The sequence below is a fragment of the Neltuma alba genome, unplaced genomic scaffold (genome assembly GCF_004799145.2).
Source record: "Neltuma alba isolate B1F8T4 unplaced genomic scaffold, ASM479914v2 tig00011300_pilon, whole genome shotgun sequence".
Classification (NCBI taxonomy): domain Eukaryota; kingdom Viridiplantae; phylum Streptophyta; class Magnoliopsida; order Fabales; family Fabaceae; genus Neltuma; species Neltuma alba.
In genome coordinates, this window is record NW_021636009.1 from 54,688 (window position 1) to 79,686 (window position 24,999).

Sequence of the window (24,999 nt, forward strand, 5' to 3'; positions counted from 1 at the left end):
TTTTTACTAATTTTGTTAACTGAAATCTTACGAAGGATAATATTTTTTTACTACCCAAAAGTGACGTTTTGTTGTTTATTTCGTTTTTCGTTTTTCTTTTTTTGCTAACTACTGTGATTTTTTTTAACTAAATATATGTATCCTCCTATTAGAGATAATCCTATTTGAGACACTGTCAGGCACTATTATGATTTTTCCTAGCAACGACAATGATTCTTTTTTTTTTTTTGGGTCCGGGATATCAAAGACTATGACTACAGTTCGATCAAAATGTCTTAATTATCAATCGGATCTGCTTGAGGTCATTATCAATTCGATTGAAACTTTATCGTAACGTATTGGTAAAGTTCACAATTTCGTGGGAAAATATTGCATGCTGGTTTTAAAACACGAATAAATTACCTCAAGTTACATATTATAAACAAATTTTAAGGCTAGTTGGCGTAATTTACCCGAATGATAAAACATCAATCAATTCCATGGGCCAACCCATTTCTCTTGGGAGCAAGGGGTTTTGCCCTTTTCGATTCCTCATGGAACGTCACGCAGCGCAGCACCGGATATTCTCTATCACAATTTAGGGGATGTTAGATAACCCTCAAAAGTACTTCTCAGAAGTATTTTTCCGCAAAACGAAACAAACTCCTCCACATATTTACTTCGTAAACCGTAAAAATACTTTTAAAACTATGATTTGATTTCTATCCAAATACTCCCTTAGTGGCAACTCATATACAACACAGATTACATAGTTCCTGTTCCTGGTTTCAACTACGACAGGGAAGATGGTCCCTTTTTGCATAATTTGTAATTGTTTGTAAACCCAAAAGGAAACAGAGAGAATACATAGTATAATCGGCAATTGCCAACTACAATTTGTTTTCACGGGTAAATCCATAATTAAACCAACACCGTAGTCCAAAAGCAATGTTCAATCCAACGTAAGTAAATCTATCATTACAATGCAAACTATCGAATTACGTGTCACTTTTCAGAGCTGAACACGGAATCAAATGAATGCACAATGAAATTACATTTCATCACCAAATATTTGGAAACAACTATGAAACAAAAATGGGGTTAGTGAATTCTAGTTTCTGTGCAATACAAACATGATTATGGCAAGGTTTTAAGGAACTATATATATATAGAATTGTTAAGTATAAATGAGAACAAGAACGAGGAGGGAGGATTGGCGACCAATAAAATACTCTGAAACTGATTGAACAAATCTCCTCCCAGTAGTACTTGACATAAATACTTGATGGGTTAGTAGTTGGAAGCAAAGAAGCAAGGGGGCGACTATTTGACATGTATACTACTACTTCTTGTTGAATCTTGGTACTCTGGAGGTAAATCTCTGCACACTCATCTACGAGAACATATTGCTACTTTTCCTCAATCTTCATTTGATCCATTTCTGTGAGATTCCTTCCTTATCATATCTAGTAGGTATTGAACAACCTCCGACATAGGTGGCCTAAATTCTGGCTCCGACTGCAGTATGCATTGAGACCAGGAAATTAGATCCCATAAAACTTTGGCACATAAAAAAGTAGCCAGTAACTATAATCAGTTAGTGACAGTAGTGAAAGCTTGAAAGTTGCATTGAAATATCACCTGAACACACTGAGAAATAATGTCTGCAAAGTTTGACAATGATTTGGCTGGATAATCTCCACTGAGAGAAGGATCTACCATATTTGATAAGGCATCAATGTCATGTAGTTGGGGAATTGCCCATCTAACTAGAAATTGCTCCCCCCGAGAGCGTGTCCTGTCCAAGATGTTCAGAAATGCATAAACCAGCTGGATGAAAAATTCTAAAGGGGGTGAGCAAGTACTTAAAGCTATGCATTCTTACCTGTCATAGGACTGGCGGCCTGTCAATAGTTCTAACATAACCACTCCAAAACTGTACACATCACTCTGGTGTGTGTAAATTCCGGACTCAAATTCTGGAGCTCCATAGCCATAAGCTGTTAGCAGGTTCCCTGAGAGCTGAAAAGGATTGGTGCGATTTTAGTTTGCTACAAATGAAAAATACTTCCGATACATTAATGATGTTTCCTTAAAGTAGTCCTGCGATATAGTGCAAACTACTTCAGATGAACATCCAAATAAAATTTTTAATGTTTTACGTCTAATTTTATGACTATGAATGTAATAATTCAGCCCCGTTCTCCATTTTCCCCCAACTGTATCTAGCATTACTTCTTGGCTAACAGGGATCAGAATACCTTATTTCATAGAGACAGTCATGTTTTGAGCTGATGAATCCAAAACATCATTTTGTTGCGGCTGCCAATTACTATGTATTGGAAAAGATGTCTTAAGCCGGGGGCATATTCAAGTTATTTTACAATTAAATGCACAATTGAGAGCAATACATACATTAACATATACATATATTCATTTAAGTATATTTGTCTATTATCTATTTATGTATGCAAGAGCAATGTGAATTTTGCACTGCACGACATCCATCTGCATGTGCAATATTAGTTCCTACTTCCACCTTCTCCCATGGAGCCTCCAGGACGAAGGTGTATAGCTTTTAATATTACCATATTACAAGTTAGAATATCTGTATGGGTGAGAACTGAGAACCAATATTTCCTATTTCCAAAACTGGTCTCACATGATCAAAGCAGGCTTGACTTGAGTAAGTCAGACAAAGATATATTCATAGACAACCCGCATCCATTGCAAAATATAATAAATATTACTCGTATTATCGTACCTGACTTACAGAACCTGAAGTTATCAAGGGAGCCAAACCACAATCAGAAACACGCACAGATAGATCATCATCGAGGAGAATATTGGCAGATTTGAAGTTTCTGTGTACAACAGGTGGCTGGCAGATCTCATGCAAATACCTTCTCAAATTACCACAGCAAGTATTAGATTCAGAACATCAAATTATGTGTCTGTAAAATGTAAATATGTTCACACAAAGAAAAAATTTTAAATCCTCAACATTCAATTATATTTTTGCATGAATGTCATTCCCAAGTCCTGAAAAACCTCATCCCTCTATCAAATATTAGAGCTCAGAGAGAAGATTTAATATTAGGCACTGAGATGTTTCAACTTTATCTTGGTGCCAAAAGCCAGATGGATTTGGCCTTCTAATCAGACACCCCCACTTTCAAGATTAGTCAAACTGGTCCTCTATGCATTTGCTAGCAATTATAGACCCACAATAATGACCAACATACGGAAAAACTTGTAGAGCTGTCGGTGGGCTCAATTAGAACAACTTTATAGCTGGCTAAATAAAACTTGAGAAATAAGGTGCAAAACCTCTAGGAGAATTAAGGGATTGGATTATAACAACTCAATTAAATGGCTAGTGGGAAAGTGAAAAACTAAAAACTGATTATGAACGTGTACTTACAAAATGCAAATTTGAAGCTGTGTCCAGAAACTTGTAATCTTTGTCCTCTTCTCCTCTCTTCTCTAATTTTACTTTTTAATAATTACTTGTCTGATCCTTAATATAAGACCAAATTGGGGAGTTAATGTTGGTCTTATATACAAAACCTATTTCATATGTTTACTCATTTTTTCCAAATTAACCCTATTAATATTCTCCAATAATAATCAAGCAGGAAAGGAAGAGAAGGAATTAAGAAAGATGGTTAGGATGTTTTGAAAAAAAACCTATCATATTAACTAATTTAACTAACATCATTAATTTACTCAAATTAGTTAATTAAGAAGAAAACATATCATATATATAAGACCTATTTCATATGTTTACCCATTTTCCCAAATAAACCCTATTCATATTCTCCAACAATAATCAAGCAGAAGAGGGAGAGAAGAAATTAAGAAAGATGTTTAGGATGTTTTGGAAAAAATATATATATAATATTAACTAATTTAACTAACATTATTAATCTACTCAAATTAGTTAATTAAGTCTTACATTAACAACCAGAGGAATAGATGTCAGATGAACTGATCAAATCGCCTAAAAAATCTACCCATCCGGTGTGCCATAGCCCATAAAGTGAGTTTCACCCACATGATGAAGTATCATGCATAAATATTATGTTTTAGTGGTTTGGAATTTGGAAATCAATAGCAAATTGGGAGCATAAACTTGATGATGCGAAGATATATCTTGCAGCAACTTCTAGAAGTATGGCCGGCATCTACTGAAAACCGACACAAACTAAAAATTCAAACAAAACTCAGAATTTGAAAATGAAAGTTTCAAATTCACTACGAGCTATGCAATTAACAAACTGGGACCAATTTTCTTCTATGTCAATGATTACTGGACTCACTCTAAAGCTCTGGCTGCCCCAAGGGCTATCCGAATGCGAGCATTCCATGACAATCTTGTTTTGAACTCATCATCTGAATGCAGTGCATCCTGCAGTGACCCATTACTGCAGTACTCATAGATCAGCAGCCTTTGGCCATGCTCAGCGCAGTAACCGATAAGCTCAACAATATTTGCATGCCTGATTCTGTCAATACTGTTTACCAGTTCAAGAAAATCGTGATCCTTTTGATGCTCAGAAGCTCTTTTGTCCAGTTTCTTCACAGCAAGTAGCTATTAATTGATTCAGAAAGTGTGTAAGTATAGAAAATATGAATATGACATGCACACAGAGATTTACTGAGTCTGGGATAGTTCAATACATAGAAAAGACACCCAGGCAACAAAATATCGCATCGACCAATCTACCATGTGGTCCACAAAATTTACTAGAAAATTATCAAAAACAGAAGAGACAGAGAGAAAGTGAAAAATAAGTAACCATATTTATCAACCAACAATGTCACTGCACATTTATCCTCAAGTCCTTCAAGAAGTATAAAACTGAAAGATGTCAGCAGTTAAATTTACATAAAGAGAACAGGACAACGCATGAATTTACTGCATTGCCACCTTTTTTTTTTTGTTTTGGGGGCCGGGGGGGATTGGGAAAAAAAAAATGAAAAATTAAGTTCCACACGTGAAATTAACCTAGAAATTATCATAGATGAACAACCCAGCAAAAAGTATGGGACAAATATATTATTCTTTCTATGTTGAGTTTGACCTCAGAATCATTTAAACATCAACATATGAGATGATACAATGACTAGTATTGACTGGCCAAAAGTTTTTCCCTTTTCCTTTCCGGAGAGAATACATGCAAAAGAAAACGTATCAGTCGCATTCTTTACTTTAAAAAATTATTCATTATTAAGTAGTGACAACATTAATGTCTGCTTTACTGGCTATATCAAGGCTATTAGAGTACAGTAAGACAGGTCATACAACATGCGCAAAGAAACAAACAAAAAGCGATTTTACAAATCATACAAATCAATGAATTTGATAAAGAAAAACCATACCTTCCCATCAGGCAGCTCTGCCCTGTACACATTCCCTAGCATGCCTCCTCCTATAAGGTTATCTTGAGAAAAGCTGTTCGTATACTGTTGAAGGGATGCAATGGTGAAAGATTTTGCAAAAGTGGGAGAAACTGGCTTTTTTGCAGAAGGATTGATCGTAGCCCCTCGAGGGAAAGGAACTGACTCAGCAGTCACCTTCTCCTTAGGTGGTGGGGGTGGTGGAGGGGGTGGTGGAGGTGGAGGGGGAGGTGGAGGGGGAGGGGGAGGTAATGAGTACGCATCCAATGCACTCATGTCTATCTCATGATCATCCGGCCTGGGTAATGTTCCCATTCTTCGTACATCTTTGCCTTGCTCATCTTGTGACCTGGGTATAGCTTCTACTCTCCTGGTCTCTGCTTGATGATCTTCCTTTGTTCTCAGAACAGCTCCCTTTGGTCCTGTCCAAACGTAAATTTAAAAAATTTAGAAAACAAACAGATTTAGCATATCATTACTTCGAACAACTAAATATGATATAAAAATATATTTGTTTGCCTTTCTCAGTTTGACTGAGTGGTTGGACTGAAGTCCCATGATTCCTAAGATTGTGTCTGTCATCTCCATATGCTCCAATATGATGTTGCTTAGAAATTCTGCCAGCCCTTTCCCTTCTACTACATCTTGGAGTAAAGAGAAGGAGAGCCAAAACCAAAATAATAAATCCCAATACACTTGCAATAGATATCCAAACCACCCTTTTGGTGCTCTTTTTCGCTTTTCCAGAACTTGATTCCTTTGATGCAGTTGGTCCTTCAGCTGGTTTGGTAGGCACATGTCCAGTCGTTGGGGCCCCAGAGACCACAGTTCCTGGTGATGTTGTTGCTGGAGAATGAGCGGGAGGGGCTGAAGTTGTAGTGCCATTAACATTAAATGGGTTTCCATCTTTTCTGCAGGACATACGTCATCAATAGTTAATGTAGCCACAATATTACAAAATATATATTAATTATATTTCTGATGCTATAAAATTCATCTTAAGGAACAAAAAAGAAACACTTAGATCAAGAAAATGCGGTCAACTCTCGGACACTTGATTTTTCTCATTAGATCTTCACATGATAAAACCAGAATATCTGGCCTGATCATACAACTTAGGTCTCGTTATTGCCCATAAGGCCATAATATAATTGTCTAATGATCACTTTTTTAAGTCAGCCCACCATTCACTACTCTTCTTCATTGACCAAGTTGACATAATCATTCTTCAAAGTCAATCCTAAACCAAACATCCCAAACACCTGGTACATTTAGAAGGCTAAAACCACAAGATTAAACATTAAAATACACAGCACAAGCAGCTAAAAACAAGCGCCATGTCCATGTTCTTATCTCAAGTGCAAAATTTCATCATATTAAAGCATAAGAAACCAAAATACTTTAAAGTTTGAAGCTTTCACCTGAAGTTTGCGATGCTTAGAAGCTTTGGAGGAATTGGTCCATTGAATTGGTTGTTCTCTACATTCCTGTTCAAACAAGGGTAGAAAATACATGAATAAAAAAAGGATAAAAGGAAGACCAATTAAAAGAACTTTAGGCATTCCAAAGGTCTAAAACCTATCCATATTAAAGACATTTATATAAATGATCATATCATTAAAATTTATGAGTCAAGGCAAGGAGCAGTACAAATCATTCAGTGGAAGGTCTTGTAAAACATCAAGGGTCCCAGATAGTTGATTGTTCTGCAAATGTCTGCCGATAAGGGGGTTAGTTAGTTCACATGATCCACAACTGGGAGGTAAGTTCATACATATGGTCTTACCAAGACCAAATACTCACAAGGAGGCCAAAGCTGACAAATTCTCCGCAGACGGAGGCAGTTCCCCACTTAAATTGTTGTTCGATAAATCTCTGGACAACAGTATTAGCGGCTCCATTAGCGTCTATTGTAAATAATATGTAATCAATCTTCATTCAAATAATCTTATAATATTCAAAATAAGGTCTTACAGATTAACCAATTTTGTAAGTGATTGAAATACGTCCGGGATTTCTCCTGATAATTGATTGTCATTAAGAGATCTGAAAGGAGATAATTCAATCTTATTTACAGATAACACTACAATAAAATTTGACCTCAATAATGACCGGATATAAATACAAAACTAGGAGAGGCAACAAAAACTCACATGACTGTCAGTTCAGTCAAGGTAGATAAAGAGGTTGGAATACTTCCAGTGAACTGGTTATCTGAAAGAAAACTAGAATAGTACAGAAAATTATGCCTTATTATCAAAACTATTGGCAAGAGCTCTAGTGTTATCAAGGTAAGTATTACATACAAATTTTGCAAGGAGACTGGCAAGCTGGATGGAATACTTCCCCCAATGTGGTTGTTGCTTAGCTCTCTGTCCCAAAAAATGTTTAAAAGAATATTGACAGTGCAGAAGAGATATATATTTATCATAAAAGTGCACTATACACCTTCAAACATGCTGTGTGGGCGAAGACCAAGAAATACAGCTAGAAAGAGGAGAGCATTATTACATTTTCTTTATAGAAACAAACGTTCCCAAGCTATCACCTAGTTCGCCTCCCAAATTTGCACCAACCAGAACTCTGTCAGACATCATAAGTTGTTAAGGGAACCGAAAGCCAACTATTTTGAGTGATATCAATCAATATGAAGAAGAAACAAGAAGATGGGATACCATACATTGTCTGTATATCTGAACCATTACACTGAATGCCTTGCCATGCTTGTCCGCACGGGTCTCCCCCACTTGGAACCCACCCAGGGAGAACAGGGAAGCCCAGCGCAGCATAAAAGTTATTTATTGCAGAAACTGTTTCAATAAGCATATTTTAGAACTCCTTTAGACCACTCGTACCATACATGGAATTGTCACAAATATCAGGAACCGAATCCTAAGTTCCTATTATAATTTTCTCGTTCCAACACACCCACAGTTCAGTAGTCCTCCTGTCATTGGTCCAGATGAGGAAGAATATTCACGCTAGCGTTAAAATAAAAATAAAAAAATACAGAAGGCTGTCCTGTTTGCTAACAACAGCTGAGCCCTCAGTAAATCTCGAGTCGATTCCCACCCATTCTCCCGCGTTACTTCAAAGATCATATCAGCAATTAGCAAATGAATTAAAAATGATGGAGGTTAAAAGGGAGGAAAATCATTACCGTCAGTAGGATTCGTGTCCGCTTGGGAAAAATGAATCGTGCAGATCAACACAAGTCCCAATAAAAATTGTCCATAGATCTTTGCTCCTTTATACTCAGAAGCAGATCTTGTCCCACCCATTGATCCCCGGCTCAGTCCAATCTTCTCCAGCGAAGCTAATCAGGACAACATCCTCCCAAGTCCCAACTGAAAAATCCACCCGAACAGTTCAAGGGGGAAAAAGCATTTAATCAAATTGCAGGAAAAGGACTAAAAACGGAAGAAGCCCATAATTATCAACAGTTACACACACACACACACAAAGAAAAAACTAACTAACGCGAAAATCTCATACATGACTGAAGAGTGAGGACGCAATCCAAGATCAAAATGAACTCGCAGAGGAAGTGAGGAGCTGAAAATTTCGGCAAATGCTGGAAAAATGAAAGAAAATAAAGCAAGAGAAAAAATTCAGTACACGCTCCACAAGCAAAAACCTGAATTGGAGCTCAACAAATAAACTTAATGGTTAAGAATCAAATGAAATTAAAAAAAATAGCAGGGGAGCGGGGAAAGCAAGCAAAAGGAAAAGCCATCACCACTGAAGTTTTACATACTATATTCTATAAAACCCTAGCCGTTGGAAAAGGCTGGAAAATACGTAAAGGCAAACACACTTAGGAAATTCTCTGAAAGAGTGAATCTTTCTTTCTCCTTTTTTCCCCTCTCTGTATAGCCACTGGTTCTTTCTCTCTTCTGAGCTTAATAGCTCTATAAACATTTATAAAAAAGAAGAGTGCGAGTCATACATATCTCCTTCGTAATGGTCTACAGTAAACGGTGAAAGCACCATGCCACGCTCCTTGCCGACGCGTACAGTCCCAACTTTCAAAGCTATCCCCTTCGTCTCATCTTCTTCATTGCTTGCACGTCAGTAAACCGTTTTTTTATTGTCAGATTTGAAACTTTGAAATGATTCCCAACTTTTTCTGACTTGCAAGTTGCAACATCGGAACAATCATTCAGCATGTTACAATATATTCCCTGACGAGAAATTAAAATTTTCCTCTTCTAAGGGTGTGTTTGGATGACACCCCAAACCATGGTTTGGAGACCCAAACCATGGTTTGGGGAATAAATCACCCAAACACCCCCTCCAAAAACCAAAACCATGGTTTTGGGTCAAAACCATGGTTTTGACTCCAAAACCATGGTTTTGGAAAAAGCAAAATTTTTTTGCTTTTGGAGAAAAAAGGGAGAGTGTGAGGGCCTATATGATATGTATCTTGTTATTTTTTTTATAAACATATTTTTTTATAAATATATTTAATCTTATATTTTATAAATATATATACACATTAATTATTTATTAATTATATTATCTTATGTATTATTAATTATGTTGGTAAAAAAACATATTATTAACAATTTTATTTCTTCAAATTAAAATATATCATAAAATGTATTTTTTCTGTAATTATCATATTAACTTATGTCTTTTTTTTAGTAATTTGTATATATAAAAAGTGCTTCTGATAACAACTATCCAAACACTCTCACTTCTCAGAATCACTTTTTTACAAAATCTATTCTTCACAGAATCTATTTTCCCCAGAATCTATTCTCCAGAATCACTTTTCCAAACTACGGTTTGGTTTCATCCAAACACACCCTAAGCTGAACTTTCTTTGGCTGACCAAAAGGTTGCTATTTAAGTAAACAGTAAAATGATTATGGCTGCATGATTGATTACTGATGACAAATAAATAGGAGAAGGTGGTAGCTGGTCGACTATATTCCTCAATGACGCCGGAAATTATTATGAAGAGCGAGTTATCCACTCGGCATTGAAGTTTCCCTTTCCCAATAAACTAGTTAATTGAAGGGCATTTCACTAATAGCATTCAATTTACTACTCTTCCAATATTTTATATAAGACATATTTAACTAATTTGATTAGATTAAGAAAGTTAGGTAAATTAATTAATTATAGAAAATATGACATTTTTTTTTCTAAAATACCATAATTATTTTTCTTAATATCTTCTCTCCCTCTTTTATTTGATTATAATTGAGAAAGTATCTATAAATTATTTAGAAAAAATTGATAAATATGAGAAATAAACCTTATATTTAAAATAAAATTAACTCAATAATTAAATCTTTTATTGAGAATCGGAGAAGTATTAGCTAAAGATCATATATAAAACATGAATGGATTTGGCCGACTAATTATGAATTTTTTTTAATCATTTTATTTTGTTGAAATTCCATTCCTGTTGCGGGGAAAAACTTCACTATTCACGATTTGATGGTGTTAATTAACCTAGTATTATCCCGCCACGATGGATGACTGGGTGTTGTTTACGTGCCAGGGCCGCGCGTGATCGAGAAATTTGAGTTCGGGAGATTGCACAACTGTAATTGTTGCAGAGCCGCCAGATTCCCTAAGGTAATCACGTGCTGGGGTGTATGATTGTCATGGGCTCGTGTCAGCTATTTTAAAGACCACTGAACTTGAAGTATACTCGCCCTCATAATTGGATGAAGGCTTCTGTATTTCATAATTTATTAATTATTTTATTATTATTGGTTATTAACTTGTTGGGTGAAGTAAAGGAGGCCTTGCAATTTTGCGGTGTGAGATGACCTGCTGCGAATAAAAGCTGATCGAAAACATCCAATAATCCGAAGACTGATTTGGAGCTATCGACGCTGAAAAGACCTTCGAAGATTACTCACAAAATTGATGTGGCAATGCAATGATGGAATTTAGGAAAGTGCATGAAAGAAAATAAAGAGACCGTGGCGATGGATGGAGACCAGGCTTCAGCCCCGTATTCTCCCGCATCTAATTTAGATCCTGTTTGAGTGATACCCCAAATCATGGTTTGGATGATAAGTCACCCAAATATCCATTGGTTTTGAGCAAACCGTGATTTTGGAAAAAGCAGAAATTTTTTGCTTTTGAAAAAAAAGGAGAGTGTGAGAGCTTATAGGATATGTATCTTGTTATTTTTTTTATAAACATATTTTTTTATAAACATATTTAATCTTATATTTTAAAAATATATATACATATTAATTAATTATTAATTATATTATCTTATGTATTATTAATTATGTTAATAAAAAATATATTATTAACAATTTTATTCCTTCAAATTAAAATATATCATAAAATCTATTTTTTCTGTAATTATCATATTAACTTATGTCTTTTTTTTAGTAATTTGTATATATAAAAAGTGCTTTTGATAACAACTATCCAAACGCTCTCACTTCTCAAAATCACTTTTTCATCACATTTATTCTTTCCAAAATCTATTCTCCAGAATCACTTTTCCAAACCACGATTTGGTTTCATCTAAACACACCCTTAGTTAAGACCTTCTCGATTAACTCGACATTAATCCAAGAATGTTTTAAGACAAATTCTTTAACAATATATTCCATCTTTTTTTATTATAATTTTCAAATAATTAATTTATTGATAACAAATAATTAGTTAAAGTTAATTAAAAATAATAAATAAGTTAAAAATATATTTTTATTTTTAAATATGCTCTTATAATAAATAAAAAAATATGAAAGATAATGTGTGAAAAAATATGATAAGATAAAAATAATTAACGGTAACATTAAAAAATCCATTAAATATTAAGACAAATTTAAATTAAAACTTATAAAATAGACCAAACTCATTCTCAAATTTAAAGTTTATAAATAGAACCAGAAGGAGTATATATAAAAGAATAATAGCTAATTTTACTCCAAATAACATATTTTCTTAATATACTAAAAACAATTTGATTTCTAGGTGAGTTATGACACTTGTTGGAGACAATGGATTAAGCCATTAATGGGCAAGGGAAAACATTGATTGTAAAACACGAACTTTACAGTCTGGTGACACGAAAACTTCTCTATAAACAAAAGGTCACAAATATCATTCCTCCTATATCGTCAAATTGTTAGTGCTCACCTCTACAATTAAAGAAGAAAAGTGCAAAGAAAAAAAAAACACCGAGGCGGTTAATTAGTTGAATGATGATTGACATTGGCCCTCAGTGAGTCAGTGTAATATATTATTATGCAAACTTTTTGAAAAAAAAATGATTAAAGTAGATTCAACGTCTTTGAAGTATTTTGGATTGCATCCGATATCCTAAAGTATTTTTTAGATACATTTAGTATAATAAAATATTTGTTGTCCTGGTACTGAATGCACAAATTTTTTTTTGTGCTAGACGCACTTACAAAAATTACTTGGAGGTGCTAAATGCATAAAAAGGTACTTCACGTTATTGGACACACTTAAAAAATTTTAAGCTACCAGATGTATTTGAAAAAATATTCTGAGATGTTAGATGTATCTTAACCCGATTTTTACAAGTTTATTAGAATTTCAATTTAAGTGTCAAATTGGAATTTTTGTTGCTGAAATTTGTAATGCTTGCGTGGTTTGTTGTTTTGATATACGTATATATACGTAGACACCCACACAATAAATGAAACTTCGTACGATTTTGATATTATGAAATGGATGGTTTTGGACCTGTCAAGATTTGTTTGTTAATTTCTTTGGATCGAACATGCAACGTATAAGAATTAATGCTGGTTCAACATAAATGGGATTGAAAATTATGAAAATGGTATATTATCTCTCTTTCTAAATATATAAACCAGTTCATTAATTTGAAGAGATTAAGAAAATAAATTAAGTTAATTATTTATAATAAATAGATATTGTTTTTTTTAAAATATATTTATTAATCAAGTGTATTGATTAGAACTATCATTATTAGAAGGACTATTCTAAAAATATATATATAAAACGAAATGAATTAAAATCTTATATTTATAATTAAAATAAAAATTAAATAAATTTATATTAAGAATGGTAGGTAGTATTAATGGTGGGAAGTTTGGGAGGGCATGAAACTTGAAAGGAGAGGGAGGTCAATTTGAAAGGTTTTGTGAAGAGCGGCGAAAGAGAAGGCAATGCGAAGAAGATTGAAGAATTTAAGAAAATAAGGAGACCAAAAGAGGTTGGCCGTCTTTCAGGTTTTCTACTTTTAATTTGTCCCCTTCACATCCCATACCGTAGCTGTCACCAACGTGGCACGGAAGTCATATTCCTTCTCGTGCACTCTCACCCCTTATCCCTTGGCCTCGATTCTATCACTTGTAATTACTTTGTAATATTCCCCATCACATCCACATTTTTTGACTCAATTCATATATATGTGACCCCCTATTGTCTGTATATAAAGAGTGTGTGGGTAATTCTATAAATATTTTTTAAAAGTTTTTTTTAAAATTGAAATAAACTTATTCACATGTTTATTTTGTATACCGTAAAAATACTTTTAAAGTCATGATTTTGTTTTTATTTAAATATTCCTATAATCTAATTCACATCTCAATATTGATACTATACCTTTTTAGCCTGTTTGACCCTTTTTTAATCCAGCTAATTTCATCACAATTTTATCTCATGCTTTTTGCATCTCACGGTTGATGCCTTCATTAAGAGGGGGAGAATTCTCTCTTTTCTTCTCATTCTCTTTTCTCATCTTCTCCTTTTTTTTAATAATTAGATTAACAGTTGAACATTGCATTACATATTTGATCTTTTATGAAATAATTTTCTGAAGGTTAATTTATAAAATAAATAAATAAATTTAGACAGTTGTTAAGCGTTATATCTTGAGTTGTTAACTACTGCACTTTCGATTATTAATGTATACTTTAAAAAAATAAGGACAATTTAGTAACTAAAATAAATAGAATTTATTATAATGAGGTCTTTTGAAATTTTAGATTAATGTAATAATTTTATGAGACCTTCTTATATATAATTCTTTTAGATTGGACTAATTTAAAAAAAAAATAAAGAGAGAATCCTCTACCCTTCAAGGGTGGCCCTGGCGGGTTTTCCAGCGACCACGTTTGGCGCGGTCATGGTCCCGCACAAGGAACAAAAAACCGGACCGGAAATTAAACCGGTCAAGACAGTGGGTTAAGGGTTACTGGTCGGACCGTGGTCAGACCGGGGTCAAACCGGTCCTATTAAAATAATATAATTTAATTCATAATATTAAAAATATCATATTGATTATTATATTAATCAATTTTTTTTAACCAAAAGATTACCAATGAAAGCTGAAACCATGATAAAAAAGATTGTGAAAATCGACTTTAAATTCTTTGGAATTTATGTCCACTGTTTTTGACTCCATTGGCTTTGAAATCTCAATAAAAAAGATTTTGGCAGACTGGCAGTAGGTGAAAAAAAGTGCAAGAGCGCCGAATTCCCCTCCCACTACTTTTTCCTCCAATATCATATATCAACACGTACAAAAAGCACAGAGCCAATTCTTATCATTGCAAAAGTTTTGACCTTTCTTCCTCTTCTTCTCTCTCTCTCTCTAACTTTCCAGAGCAACGTGTTCATATTTTCCCCTGGCACTGTTAGCTTTCTCTCTCACTGTCGGTGATGGACACGATTTGGTTTTCTTGAAGGGAAGCTTCAAGTTCCAATAGGCAGTGAAAAGTAAGTGAAATTTGCAGTCAAAAGCTGTTCTTTTTCTTCCATAGTGCTCTAGTCGTAGAATTCACACGCTTAGTTTAAGTTCTCATTGGTTCAATCCTGAAAATCTGACTCCTACATCATCTGGGAAACAGGTCTCTCTTCAGATCTTCTTTTCTCTGCTCAGAATATGATTTTCACAATTTTGTTCTCCGATTGAAGGAGGGAGGAGCCGGTGCTGCTCGAGCGAGAGGAGAGGGAAGGGAAATGAGGGAACTCGACAGGAAAACCGGAAAAGAGAAGAGGCGGTTTTTTTTTTAATAAAACGGTGCCGTTTAAGATAGCTGACAGGTGAAAAAAATATAACCGGTAACCCACTGAACCGGATTTTGCCCGGTTTATTACCGGTTTTTTCCGGTTAAACCGGTTTTCCACCGGTTCAATGAACCACCGGTCCAATATTTAAACCAGACCGGACTGCAGACCGGTTCACCGGTTTTCCGGTTGAACCGGCCGGTCCGGTCCGGTTTTTTTTTCCTTGGTCCCGCAAGCTATAATCTTCCGGTCAAAAAAAAAAAACAGACACGAAGCTATGATGAGAAACCTGAAAAGGAATGACCAATAAAAACCCGCCACGTGCTCAAATGTCGGTCACAGAAGGCGCCCGTTACTTTGCTCCTCTCACAGTGTGACCCCCGTCGGTATCATCCAACGTCTAGTTTTGTTTTGGCCGGAATGCCCAATGTCTAGTTTATGAATCAGACTCCACTTTATTTTTTTAATACTCTTCCGATTTTTAATATAAGATCTATTTAACTAATTTGATTATATTAAATAAGTTAGGTAAATTAGTTAATTATAAAAAAAGTGACACATTTTTCCTAAAACACCATAATCATATTTCTTAATACTCTCTCTCTCTTTCTGCTTAATTATGGCTGAGGGAGTATCATAGGGGTAATTTAGAAAAAATTAATAAATATGAGAAATGAGTCTTATATTTAGAACCAAAATCAACTCAAAAATTGGATCTTATATTAAAAACCAGAGGAATAGTATATATTTATAGCAGAATCACATTTTTCTCTGACATGCTTTCCTTGTGTTTTGTTGTTTATAATAAGGTTTACGATGATTACGTTATAAACTTCTACCTGAATTAGGAAGAATCGCATCTCTTACATTAACCTAAGGCATTATTTTTCTCCATCTCTGCTCTTGGATCAAATTCCTCGGACTTGTAATATTTCTTGCGAGCATGAAAATATTTTTGGTGCCGCATAGGTGATAATCCTAACACTCACATACACAACGATGACCTGGCCCCAGGGAGGAATGACCGCTGCCTAAACACAAACTGGTAAATGGCAATGCACGTGTCGATAGAAAACATCATAGACCGAAAACAAGAATGTTCGGCTGGGACGGAGAAGATGGCCCAATGGCAACAACAACAACCAAAATTATCTTCGCTTTACAGAATTCTCTTTTTAAATAATTATTGAGCCTGACCGCACTAGTTTAGTCGCATTTTCTATGGTTAGTTTTGGCAGGTAGTGGTAGTCAAGTTGGAGTAGTTGTTTATATTTTAATTTTTTTAAATCAGTAGACCCTGGATGGATAGGCACAAGAATACGCACAAAAAATTAACATATCTAAAAATTCATACTCTTATTGCGTGACCAAAAATAAACATTTGTGATTTGTGAATAACAATAAATTGCATGTATTAAAATTCAGGCTTTGCTTGCTAGACTACTCCCTCATTAATATAAGACTAGTTTTGTATGTGAATTACATTATAAAACAAGTCTTATATTAAAAATAAATATAAATATAATTTATTTTTCTTTATATATTAATCAAGTAGTTAGAGATGTGAACTGTATGGTATGTGGTGTGTGTGATTCCCCCCTGCCTCCGGAGAAGGTTGTGCATAATTGTCCTTATAAAAAATATACATTCCGTAACAAGTAAGACTGCACCAGTATAAAAAAAATCATGAAATTGCATATTCACCCTTTAACTATAAAGACATAAAAAAAAAAGGATATATGATCATATAGAGAAGTTGATATAATAAATGTAAAAAGTTTGAACCAAAACTTTTTTTTTTTGGTTGTATATACCGCTAGGCATTTTCTTCTAGTTATAACTATGATAAGACGTAATAAAATATGAGTAAAAGACACCCCTTTCAATAAAACGTCGTTGGTTTGTAAGATGCCCAACAATTTTGAAAAGGCAGGATGGGTAAATACAAAAGGGTCCCCTTTTCTCATCAACTTTAAATCAAGTGGCCCATGCCTTGTCATTTTTCTCCGCGGCCACACACAACGTTATAAAGAACCCCACCGTGAAAGGGGCAGAAAATTCCTCCCAATTTTCAAGTCCAAGTTACTATTTAGGGCTGGATTGGAATTGCAATTGAATCTTTCAAAAACAGTTTCTCAATCTTAATTTATAAAATATAAAATAAATATATAAGAAGAATTTTATTTCAGCTTATTTAAAAATATTTATAACTACTACTTATCATAAACAGATCCAAACAAGCTCCTACTCAATGTTTTGAAGACCAAATCCCAGTAGTCATATTCCCACCAATATGCAATTTATTAAATCCTATACTCTATGCTAAATGTAAAATATCCCAAAATCAACATAACACTGCCAGGTTTATTAAGCAGCTAGCTAGATATAAATATGTCTTCCCATGCGGACAAGATGTATGGTAACTTTAAAAAAAAAAATTGCAGAGAGCAAGATCAAAAGAACAAGATCCCTTGCTTATGAGAATTTGACATTAAATACACATACATATTCCATCATAAGTTAACTGGGTTAGTTTTCTGGACTAGTTACTGTTGATACCTCCACCCCGCTGTGATTTGATCTGAATTATTGAGGGCGCTTCTAAGCGCATTAGCTTCTACCCAACCGAATACAAAAATATTCCTGCAATGTTTATGATTGTGACTTGCTCTTATATATGACAATAGGGTGGTCAGTGAGCCGTGAGCCAAGGTAACTAACCACAGTGCCCAAAAGACCACGTTAATTATGGGAAATTGGTAGCGACATGTTTGAATATTTTGCGGAAGTGCCCAGCCCACCTTGAGGTCCCAAAGGTCGTCTTCGCATTGATTAGTCGTTCCAAAGCTCTTAATTATACACGGCATATGGTATATTAGTATTTGTGTTTGAGTGAGCAGGCGCAGGGCTGTTCAACCATCTTAGTCACAATGAACAGCGACGTGATAGAAAATTTGTCAGAGTGTCCCATCTCGTTTTGGTGCTGTCCCGATCCTGATAGAAATGATACGAGACTGTCCCGTTTTGTTTGTTTGTTTTTTTAAATATCCTTGCCTTATAGTTGGACTATTGTAATGGCTTTTTTTTCCCCTTTTTATTTTTAGTTATTTGGGTTTAGCCTTTTTTTAAAGTATCTTTTTGATAACGTAATAACTTTAAAATTCATTTTCACCATTTTGAAAATCATAAACAATTATAAAAACTCTAAATAAATAATACTATTCTGATTCTAAATATAAGAACCATTTTGTAGTGTAAATTACACTACAAAATAGGTATTATTATTTACATTACAAAATGGATTTTATATTTATGATCAGAAAAGTAACTATTCAACTATATATATATGCTAAAAGCTACAAATATAAACATTTTGTATTTTTAACATTTAATAATTATATTTAAAAAAATTACTACCGGGCTGGGATGAGGCCGTCTCGTGTCTCGTCCCATCCAGGTCCTATTTTTTCTCCCGTCTCCAAAATTTTTGGGATGGGTTTTTCTCGACCCAGTATGGCTGAGACCAGGAGAGGTTTATTTTGAACACTCCTAGGTAAGCCAACATGTACATCATCTCCGATCTTCTTTATAGGTTACTTCTGGTGTGTTTATTGGATTCAAAAAAATCTTAAAATTTATTAACTTTATTTTAAAATTTAATATTTTCTTAATAACTTGATATTTAATATATACCTTTTTTTTTAAAAAATAGTAGTTTACACAATAATAAATCAGAAAATAAAATTGTATGCACACGTAAAAAATTAATAAGATGGACCTGTAAATATGATAAAAATATATATTTTTTCTGAATTATAAATAAAATCAGAGAAATGTGAAGCCAGTCAGTCACACATACATTCTAATCCGATGTCGTTGTCTTTCGCTTTTCACGACATTTTCCAACAGGAAAACCAAGCATGCATATCCAATTTGGAAGACCAAAGACCACACCTATAACATATTCTCTTTAAAATTGACGATCCGTTTGTTAATCAATCCGTCTTAACTCAGACATCACCCACCCACTCTCTGTCACAATTCACATCTTATTTATTATTAGTCAGTCTTCTTATTATTATAATTTTTGTCAACGACCTCCACTATTTTTTATTATATATCACTTTGACATGGTTTATGTGTATCTATCCCCTGCCATTGGCCTGAATTAAAAGGCGTTTCCAGCACGTAAGAGGGTGTTTCCTAGTTTTGAATTGATTCCACGGGCCGGGTTTTATATGGTCTTCAAAAGTCTTTCCGCATATAAAATATTAAAAATTCAATTTTATATTGCTATGATGTGCTCTACACATTTCATCTTGGAATGATTTTTTGAACAGACAACTCATTTACCAACACATGATATAATTTATAAAAAGTGGAATTATTTTTTTGACCTGAATAAAGTTACACTATTTACACATTAGGAATAATGTAATTTACAATGGATCAATTTTATTTAAATATGGAACCTTTAACTTTTAACTAGATTAATTTCATCTCTTTAATAAAATCATCACTTGATACCAAATCAGTTTTCATTTTGACGTTTTGTTCCCTATGCCAACTTTAGGCGGCTGGACACTTTTTCTTAAGCCCAATCCATATACTTAGGCCCAATAAGATGCCCAATGTTGGTTGGGCAATTCGACGTAATGCTTCGGCCCATAGTTGGCGGGTAGAGGTTGTTTGTTGCGACGTTACTTGCTGAAACTGAAAGCTTGACCAACCACGCATCATCCTCAATTCCTCATCCCTCTGCGCACTCGATCTCTGGTTGTACCAAAGAGAAGCGCAGTGAGAGATCATGTATTCCCGCATCAGAACCGTTTCTCGAATCCTCAATTCAGCTGCCAAACCTTTTTCCTCATCCTCCACAACCACGCCTTCCAGCACCACGTCTCAATATTCTCAGACTCTTGCGGGTCTCCGAGCTCGGCTTGAGGAGGAATCGCCATCTCTATCCGACTTCGTTGGCTTGAAGTCGAACAATTCATACTCTGTCGAGGTTGGCACGAAGAAGAAGCCACTACCGAAGCCCAAATGGATGAAGGAATCAATTCCAGGAGGAGAGAAGTATGTGCAGATCAAGAAGAAGCTTCGGGAACTGAGGCTTCACACGGTTTGCGAGGAGGCCAGATGCCCAAATTTGGGTGAGTGCTGGTCTGGCGGTGAGACCGGGACTGCCACCGCAACAATCATGATTTTGGGAGATACTTGTACTCGAGGTTGCAGGTTATATGATATGCTTCTGTTCTTTGCTGACTTTACTAACAATGTCTGAAGGAGCGATTTTGATTCTTTATCTGTCAGGAAACGATTTTGAATTGCGAATTACAATGGCTGAATGGATCATTTTACTGCCTGACATATTCTGTATATTTCAAAATAGTGTATCTAGCTGCACCTGAAATATCTTTCTTCCACTTGGTTTACCTGAAGTCGAACAATTCATATTCTGATGTTCAGATTTTGTAATGTGAAGACATCTCGAACTCCTCCCCCACCAGACCCTGAGGAGCCGACCAATGTGGCAGAAGCAATTGCATCATGGGGTCTGGATTATGTGGTCATAACCAGTGTTGATCGCGACGATTTACCTGATCAAGGAAGTGGTCATTTTGCTGAAACAGTGCAGAAGCTGAAGGCACTGAAGCCAAGCATGCTCATAGAAGCTTTAGGTATGCTCTCCGAATTTTTGTAGGCTGGGAATAAAGATTGCTGAAGTCATATTCGTTTATTTTCAGCCATTTCCCGGGTACACTATATAGATAGTCAAAGTAAAACTGATAAGGATCTTTTTGTAGTCTTTTTATCAAATATATTTTTGGTAAATTTTTTATCAAATATTTGCCATTGGTATTAGGCAGTTAGTTGAATTAGGTTCTACCTAGGACGCGGTTTTCCGGTTTGTTAATGACTTTCTCTTGGACAGTGCCTATATGTTATCATATCTTAGTGTGTATAAGAACCTATGCGTGATGAGTGATGTGATGCACTGGATTTTAAGACGTTTATTACGCAGAATGTATTACCAGAATCATTTGATTATTTGTGTTAATGATGACAAAAATCTATTATAATGGTACAACAAGAATTTGTCTTTTCAAATGATATCAGAGAGACTTGCCGTAAGTGTTGCAATTCTATTTTCCCTACAATTATTTTGTACATTAGTGAAGTAAGAAATCTTATAATCTGTGATGTGGCGTGACAAGCTTTCCCTTTTCAGCGGATTGTGTTGGTACTTTATTTAAGAGTTATATCAGACAAAGCATTGGCCAAAATCTTTTATTCAGAATAGATGGTTGTTCGGTTGGCCTTGGTCCCTGCCTTTTTTTTTGGGGGGGGGGGGGTTGCTAAGCTTGAACCCATGCGATTCCTTTATAATGCTCAGTGTGTATTTGTTAAGGTGGAATATCGTATGGAGAATTTTTTTTAATTGAAAACCATTTTCTGATAGCATTGCCTACTTCTTCCCTATGACAATAGATGCACTCTTTTGTCGTAACAGTTCCTGATTTCCGAGGAGACGCTGGCTGTGTAGAGAAGGTTGCCAAATCAGGATTAGATGTCTTTGCACATAACATTGAGACAGTGGAGGAGCTTCAGGGTGTTGTAAGGGATCGTCGCGCTAATTTTAAGCAGTCTATTGATGTTCTAATGATGGCCAAAGATTGTGCACCTGCTGGAACTCTCACCAAGACATCAATCATGTTAGGCTGTGGGGAAACACCTGATCAGATTGTGAAGACGATGGAGAAGGTGAGAGCAGCAGGCGTCGATGTGATGACATTTGGTCAGTATATGAGACCTTCAAAGCGCCATATGCCAGTATCTGAATATGTTACACCTGAGGCTTTTGAGAGGTATCAGATGCTTGGCATGGACATGGTAAGTTTCTTGAGTATCTTATATTTAGAACTAGAGAGTATTTCTTTTTCCTTTCCTTCTATAAGGCATCATAGAATGTCCCCTCAAATGCAACGCATGGATGGTGATTTTGTTTGATAGGACTCATTCTCTTGGGTATTCATCAATATGTAGAGATCTTGCCTCTGGGTATGCTAAGCTTATTTTAATTAGTGGAGATTTGTACCTTGTTCTGCCTCTGGAGAGCTAACCTTTCCCCTTGCATGATAAGATAATTTGCATTCTAGCTTTCACCCTTTTCTTTTCAGTATTTCTGTTATCAAGTTAAAAAATTGACGTGTGCTTCGTTGTCACCAATTTAAAGATTTTAAACCTTCATTAAGGTTTAATGCTGCAGATTTCTTCTCCTTCTTCTTCTTCTTCTTCTTCTTCTTCTTCTTTTTTCTTTCCTTTTTTTTTTTTTTTAAATACAAGGACTATGGAAAACTGTTCAAAAAGGATAGCTATCTTGGAGCCTGGTTCGCATTATATATGTTGGCTAGTAAAATGGCACATTTTTCTGTCTTGCAATTAGCATGTCAGCGAGTAATCTGGTGCTCAGTACAGATGCAGATTCGTTCTTTGTGCAGAGAATTGTCAGTATGTTGCCATTTCATGGCGAATACTGCCTACTTTTCAATCTGGCAAGTAGCATGCCATAGTGTCACTGCATACGGGGGTCTAGTTGTAGCTTTGTCTCAGGCATTCCAAACATGATTAACCATGCCAGTGTGACAATGGTGCATTAATCTTTGAATTATTGTAGCGTGTGGCAAAACTTTAATTTGTGGGAAAACCCTTATCTATAAAAAGCTGCATTTTTCTTTCTCTTATGACAGATGTATAAATTATCACAATCATGTGGTATGAATTATGGATTTTATTGTACGTTTTGTATGATAGGGCTTTCGATACGTAGCATCTGGTCCGATGGTGAGGTCATCATATAAAGCAGGTGAATTTTATATCAAGTCCATGATTGAGTCAGACCGGGCTGCGTCTCCTTCTAAGCTCCCAGCCTCAAGTTGAACATTTCTTTCCTATTACTTGACACAATTTTGTCTTACATGTATCATATGTAAGAAGGAGCTCAAGCTTTTATATCGTAGATGATGCTCATGCCATCTGTAATCTATCTGTAAAATGATATGAATGGGCCCGACCTATGTATGAAATCTTCTCCTCTCCAACACAAACAGCTGATCTATTGAGATTCATTGGGAAATAAGTTTTCCTTCCCATTTCAGTGATTGTTTCAACACTTCTTCACCTTCACTCCCTTCTAAGTTTTGCTCTCTTTCGCCCGTGGTATTAACAGCAACTTCTGTAATTCTATGTATTTTATATCTCAGCTCATGCTGGAGAATTATATTTAGAGCTATTGATGTCAATCTGTTTTTATAACCGTTTTTGCATAGTATCAAGCCATGGATGGCTTGAGTGGGACGGAAAAAAAGTAGTTTTTTCCTACAATGAAATTTAAAGAAGAAGAAGAAGAAGAAGCGGACGACTCTGATTTGTCTTTCCAAGAGAGTATATTGTTCTGTAGACAAATCTTGGTGGGGTCGCGGTTTCAAGTTCTGATTTCTGTTTGTGGGTGAAATCCTGCTGGTTTCTGCCTATCATGCCATCAATGAATTTGTTTGTTTTTTAACAACTAAAATCTCCGAGTCCAACTCCGGGGATTACCAGTCCAAGCAATCCTTTCGTACTTTTTTATGTTTAACCAATTTTGCCTCTTCAATGGTGCACAATTCACAGGTCAAATTGTTCAGTAAATTCACAATTAGGTCTCTGTAAATAATCACATTTTTTATTTGTTTTTTTCAAAATTCAAATTTAAGTGTATCTTGCTGGATTTCTGACTCAAAATGAATCCCTTCAAACTCATAGTCATATAACAAATTGGTCAGTTTAATATATATAAATGTAAACACACATGATTGTGAGCTTATAATTTGAATTTACCCAAGTGACACACGCTTTATTTGTTGCTTAAATGATGTTTAAGACAAAATGTCTCATGAACGGGTCTGAGTATGATGACCCAAGCTTATATCTGTATCAAGCCATCAATTTTTTTAATAGATGAAAATTACAATGAAAAGATCGTTTTGGACTTTTGATTGCAAGGAAATTTTAAAAATCTACACCATAACAATTAATTTTTTAAATGACCTTGACAGCCTTCGGCTTTTGTCCAACAATGCAAGGTTAGCTTCTGGATATGGATTTTATGGTTTGAAATTTCTGAATGTTTCCATGGGAAATAAAAGACAAGTGGCAAACTTTTGATCGGTTTTCAGACCGTTGAAGGAACTGTTCATCATTGATTAAAAAAGTAGTACTAGAAACTGACTTAATTTTCATTAATATAAAATCGTATAATGGAGTTACGAAATTTGAATTTTGTCCAGTTGATGCTCTGCAAGGTCAACGGAACTTTTCTTTTCACAACCGTGATCAGTAGACAAGGGTAACCTATGACGTCTGTAGAGCCATAAACAGAAAATTACTATTAATATCCAGTTAAAGAATTAATGGCTTAAAAAATACGATTGTATTGTATGTAAATTTTTTTAAAAATTTATTTTTCAATTATATTTTTTTATTTTTTCAAAATTTTATGACTGCGTTCCTCGATTAATTAGCCAGGGGAGGTTAAATTATTTTCAGAACTCAATCTGGATGTTCAAATCAATCAAGAAATTGAGG

At 34.9% G+C, this 24,999-nt stretch overlaps 2 protein-coding genes across 2 annotated transcripts; one reads left to right on the forward strand and one right to left on the reverse strand.

Annotated features, from left to right (window-relative positions):
• Positions 1–930: 930 nt before the first annotated feature.
• Positions 931–9,264, reverse strand: LOC114711602 (protein STRUBBELIG-RECEPTOR FAMILY 3). The gene is made up of 18 exons (XM_028896019.1): positions 9,140–9,264; positions 8,878–8,956; positions 8,543–8,729; positions 8,063–8,192; positions 7,894–7,965; positions 7,689–7,754; positions 7,536–7,607; positions 7,357–7,428; positions 7,186–7,257; positions 7,033–7,098; positions 6,804–6,869; positions 5,902–6,293; positions 5,365–5,804; positions 4,302–4,573; positions 2,744–2,882; positions 1,865–2,001; positions 1,621–1,777; positions 931–1,497 (listed from the first exon to the last, which is right to left on the reverse strand). The coding sequence occupies exons 3-18, from the start codon at positions 8,661–8,663 to the stop codon at positions 1,399–1,401; spliced, it is 2,373 nt and encodes a 790-aa protein (XP_028751852.1). The 5' UTR covers positions 8,664–8,729; positions 8,878–8,956; positions 9,140–9,264; the 3' UTR covers positions 931–1,398.
• A 10,827-nt stretch (positions 9,265–20,091) lies between these two features.
• Positions 20,092–23,553, forward strand: LOC114711595 (lipoyl synthase 2, mitochondrial). The gene is made up of 4 exons (XM_028896010.1): positions 20,092–20,607; positions 20,842–21,053; positions 21,887–22,266; positions 23,188–23,553. Exons 1-4 carry the CDS (start codon positions 20,180–20,182, stop codon positions 23,311–23,313), a joined length of 1,146 nt encoding a protein of 381 aa, XP_028751843.1. The 5' UTR covers positions 20,092–20,179; the 3' UTR covers positions 23,314–23,553.
• Positions 23,554–24,999: the final 1,446 nt, after the last annotated feature.

Bases quoted from the DNA above. Each gene is read 5' to 3' on its own strand.
- LOC114711602 (XM_028896019.1), bottom strand. From the start codon at position 8,663: ATGGGTGGGACAAGATCTGCTTCTGAGTATAAAGGAGCAAAGATCTAT. The intron at 7,755-7,893 runs GTAATAATGCTC...TTTTTGGGACAG, and splicing joins TTTGTTTCTATAAAGAAAAT to AGAGCTAAGCAACAACCACA. The intron at 6,870-7,032 runs GTACTGCTCCTT...TTGTTTGAACAG, and splicing joins GACCTTCCACTGAATGATTT to GAATGTAGAGAACAACCAAT.
- LOC114711595 (XM_028896010.1), top strand. From the start codon at position 20,180: ATGTATTCCCGCATCAGAACCGTTTCTCGAATCCTCAATTCAGCTGCC. The intron at 21,054-21,886 runs GTATGCTCTCCG...TTGTCGTAACAG, and splicing joins CATGCTCATAGAAGCTTTAG to TTCCTGATTTCCGAGGAGAC. The intron at 22,267-23,187 runs GTAAGTTTCTTG...TTTGTATGATAG, and splicing joins AGATGCTTGGCATGGACATG to GGCTTTCGATACGTAGCATC.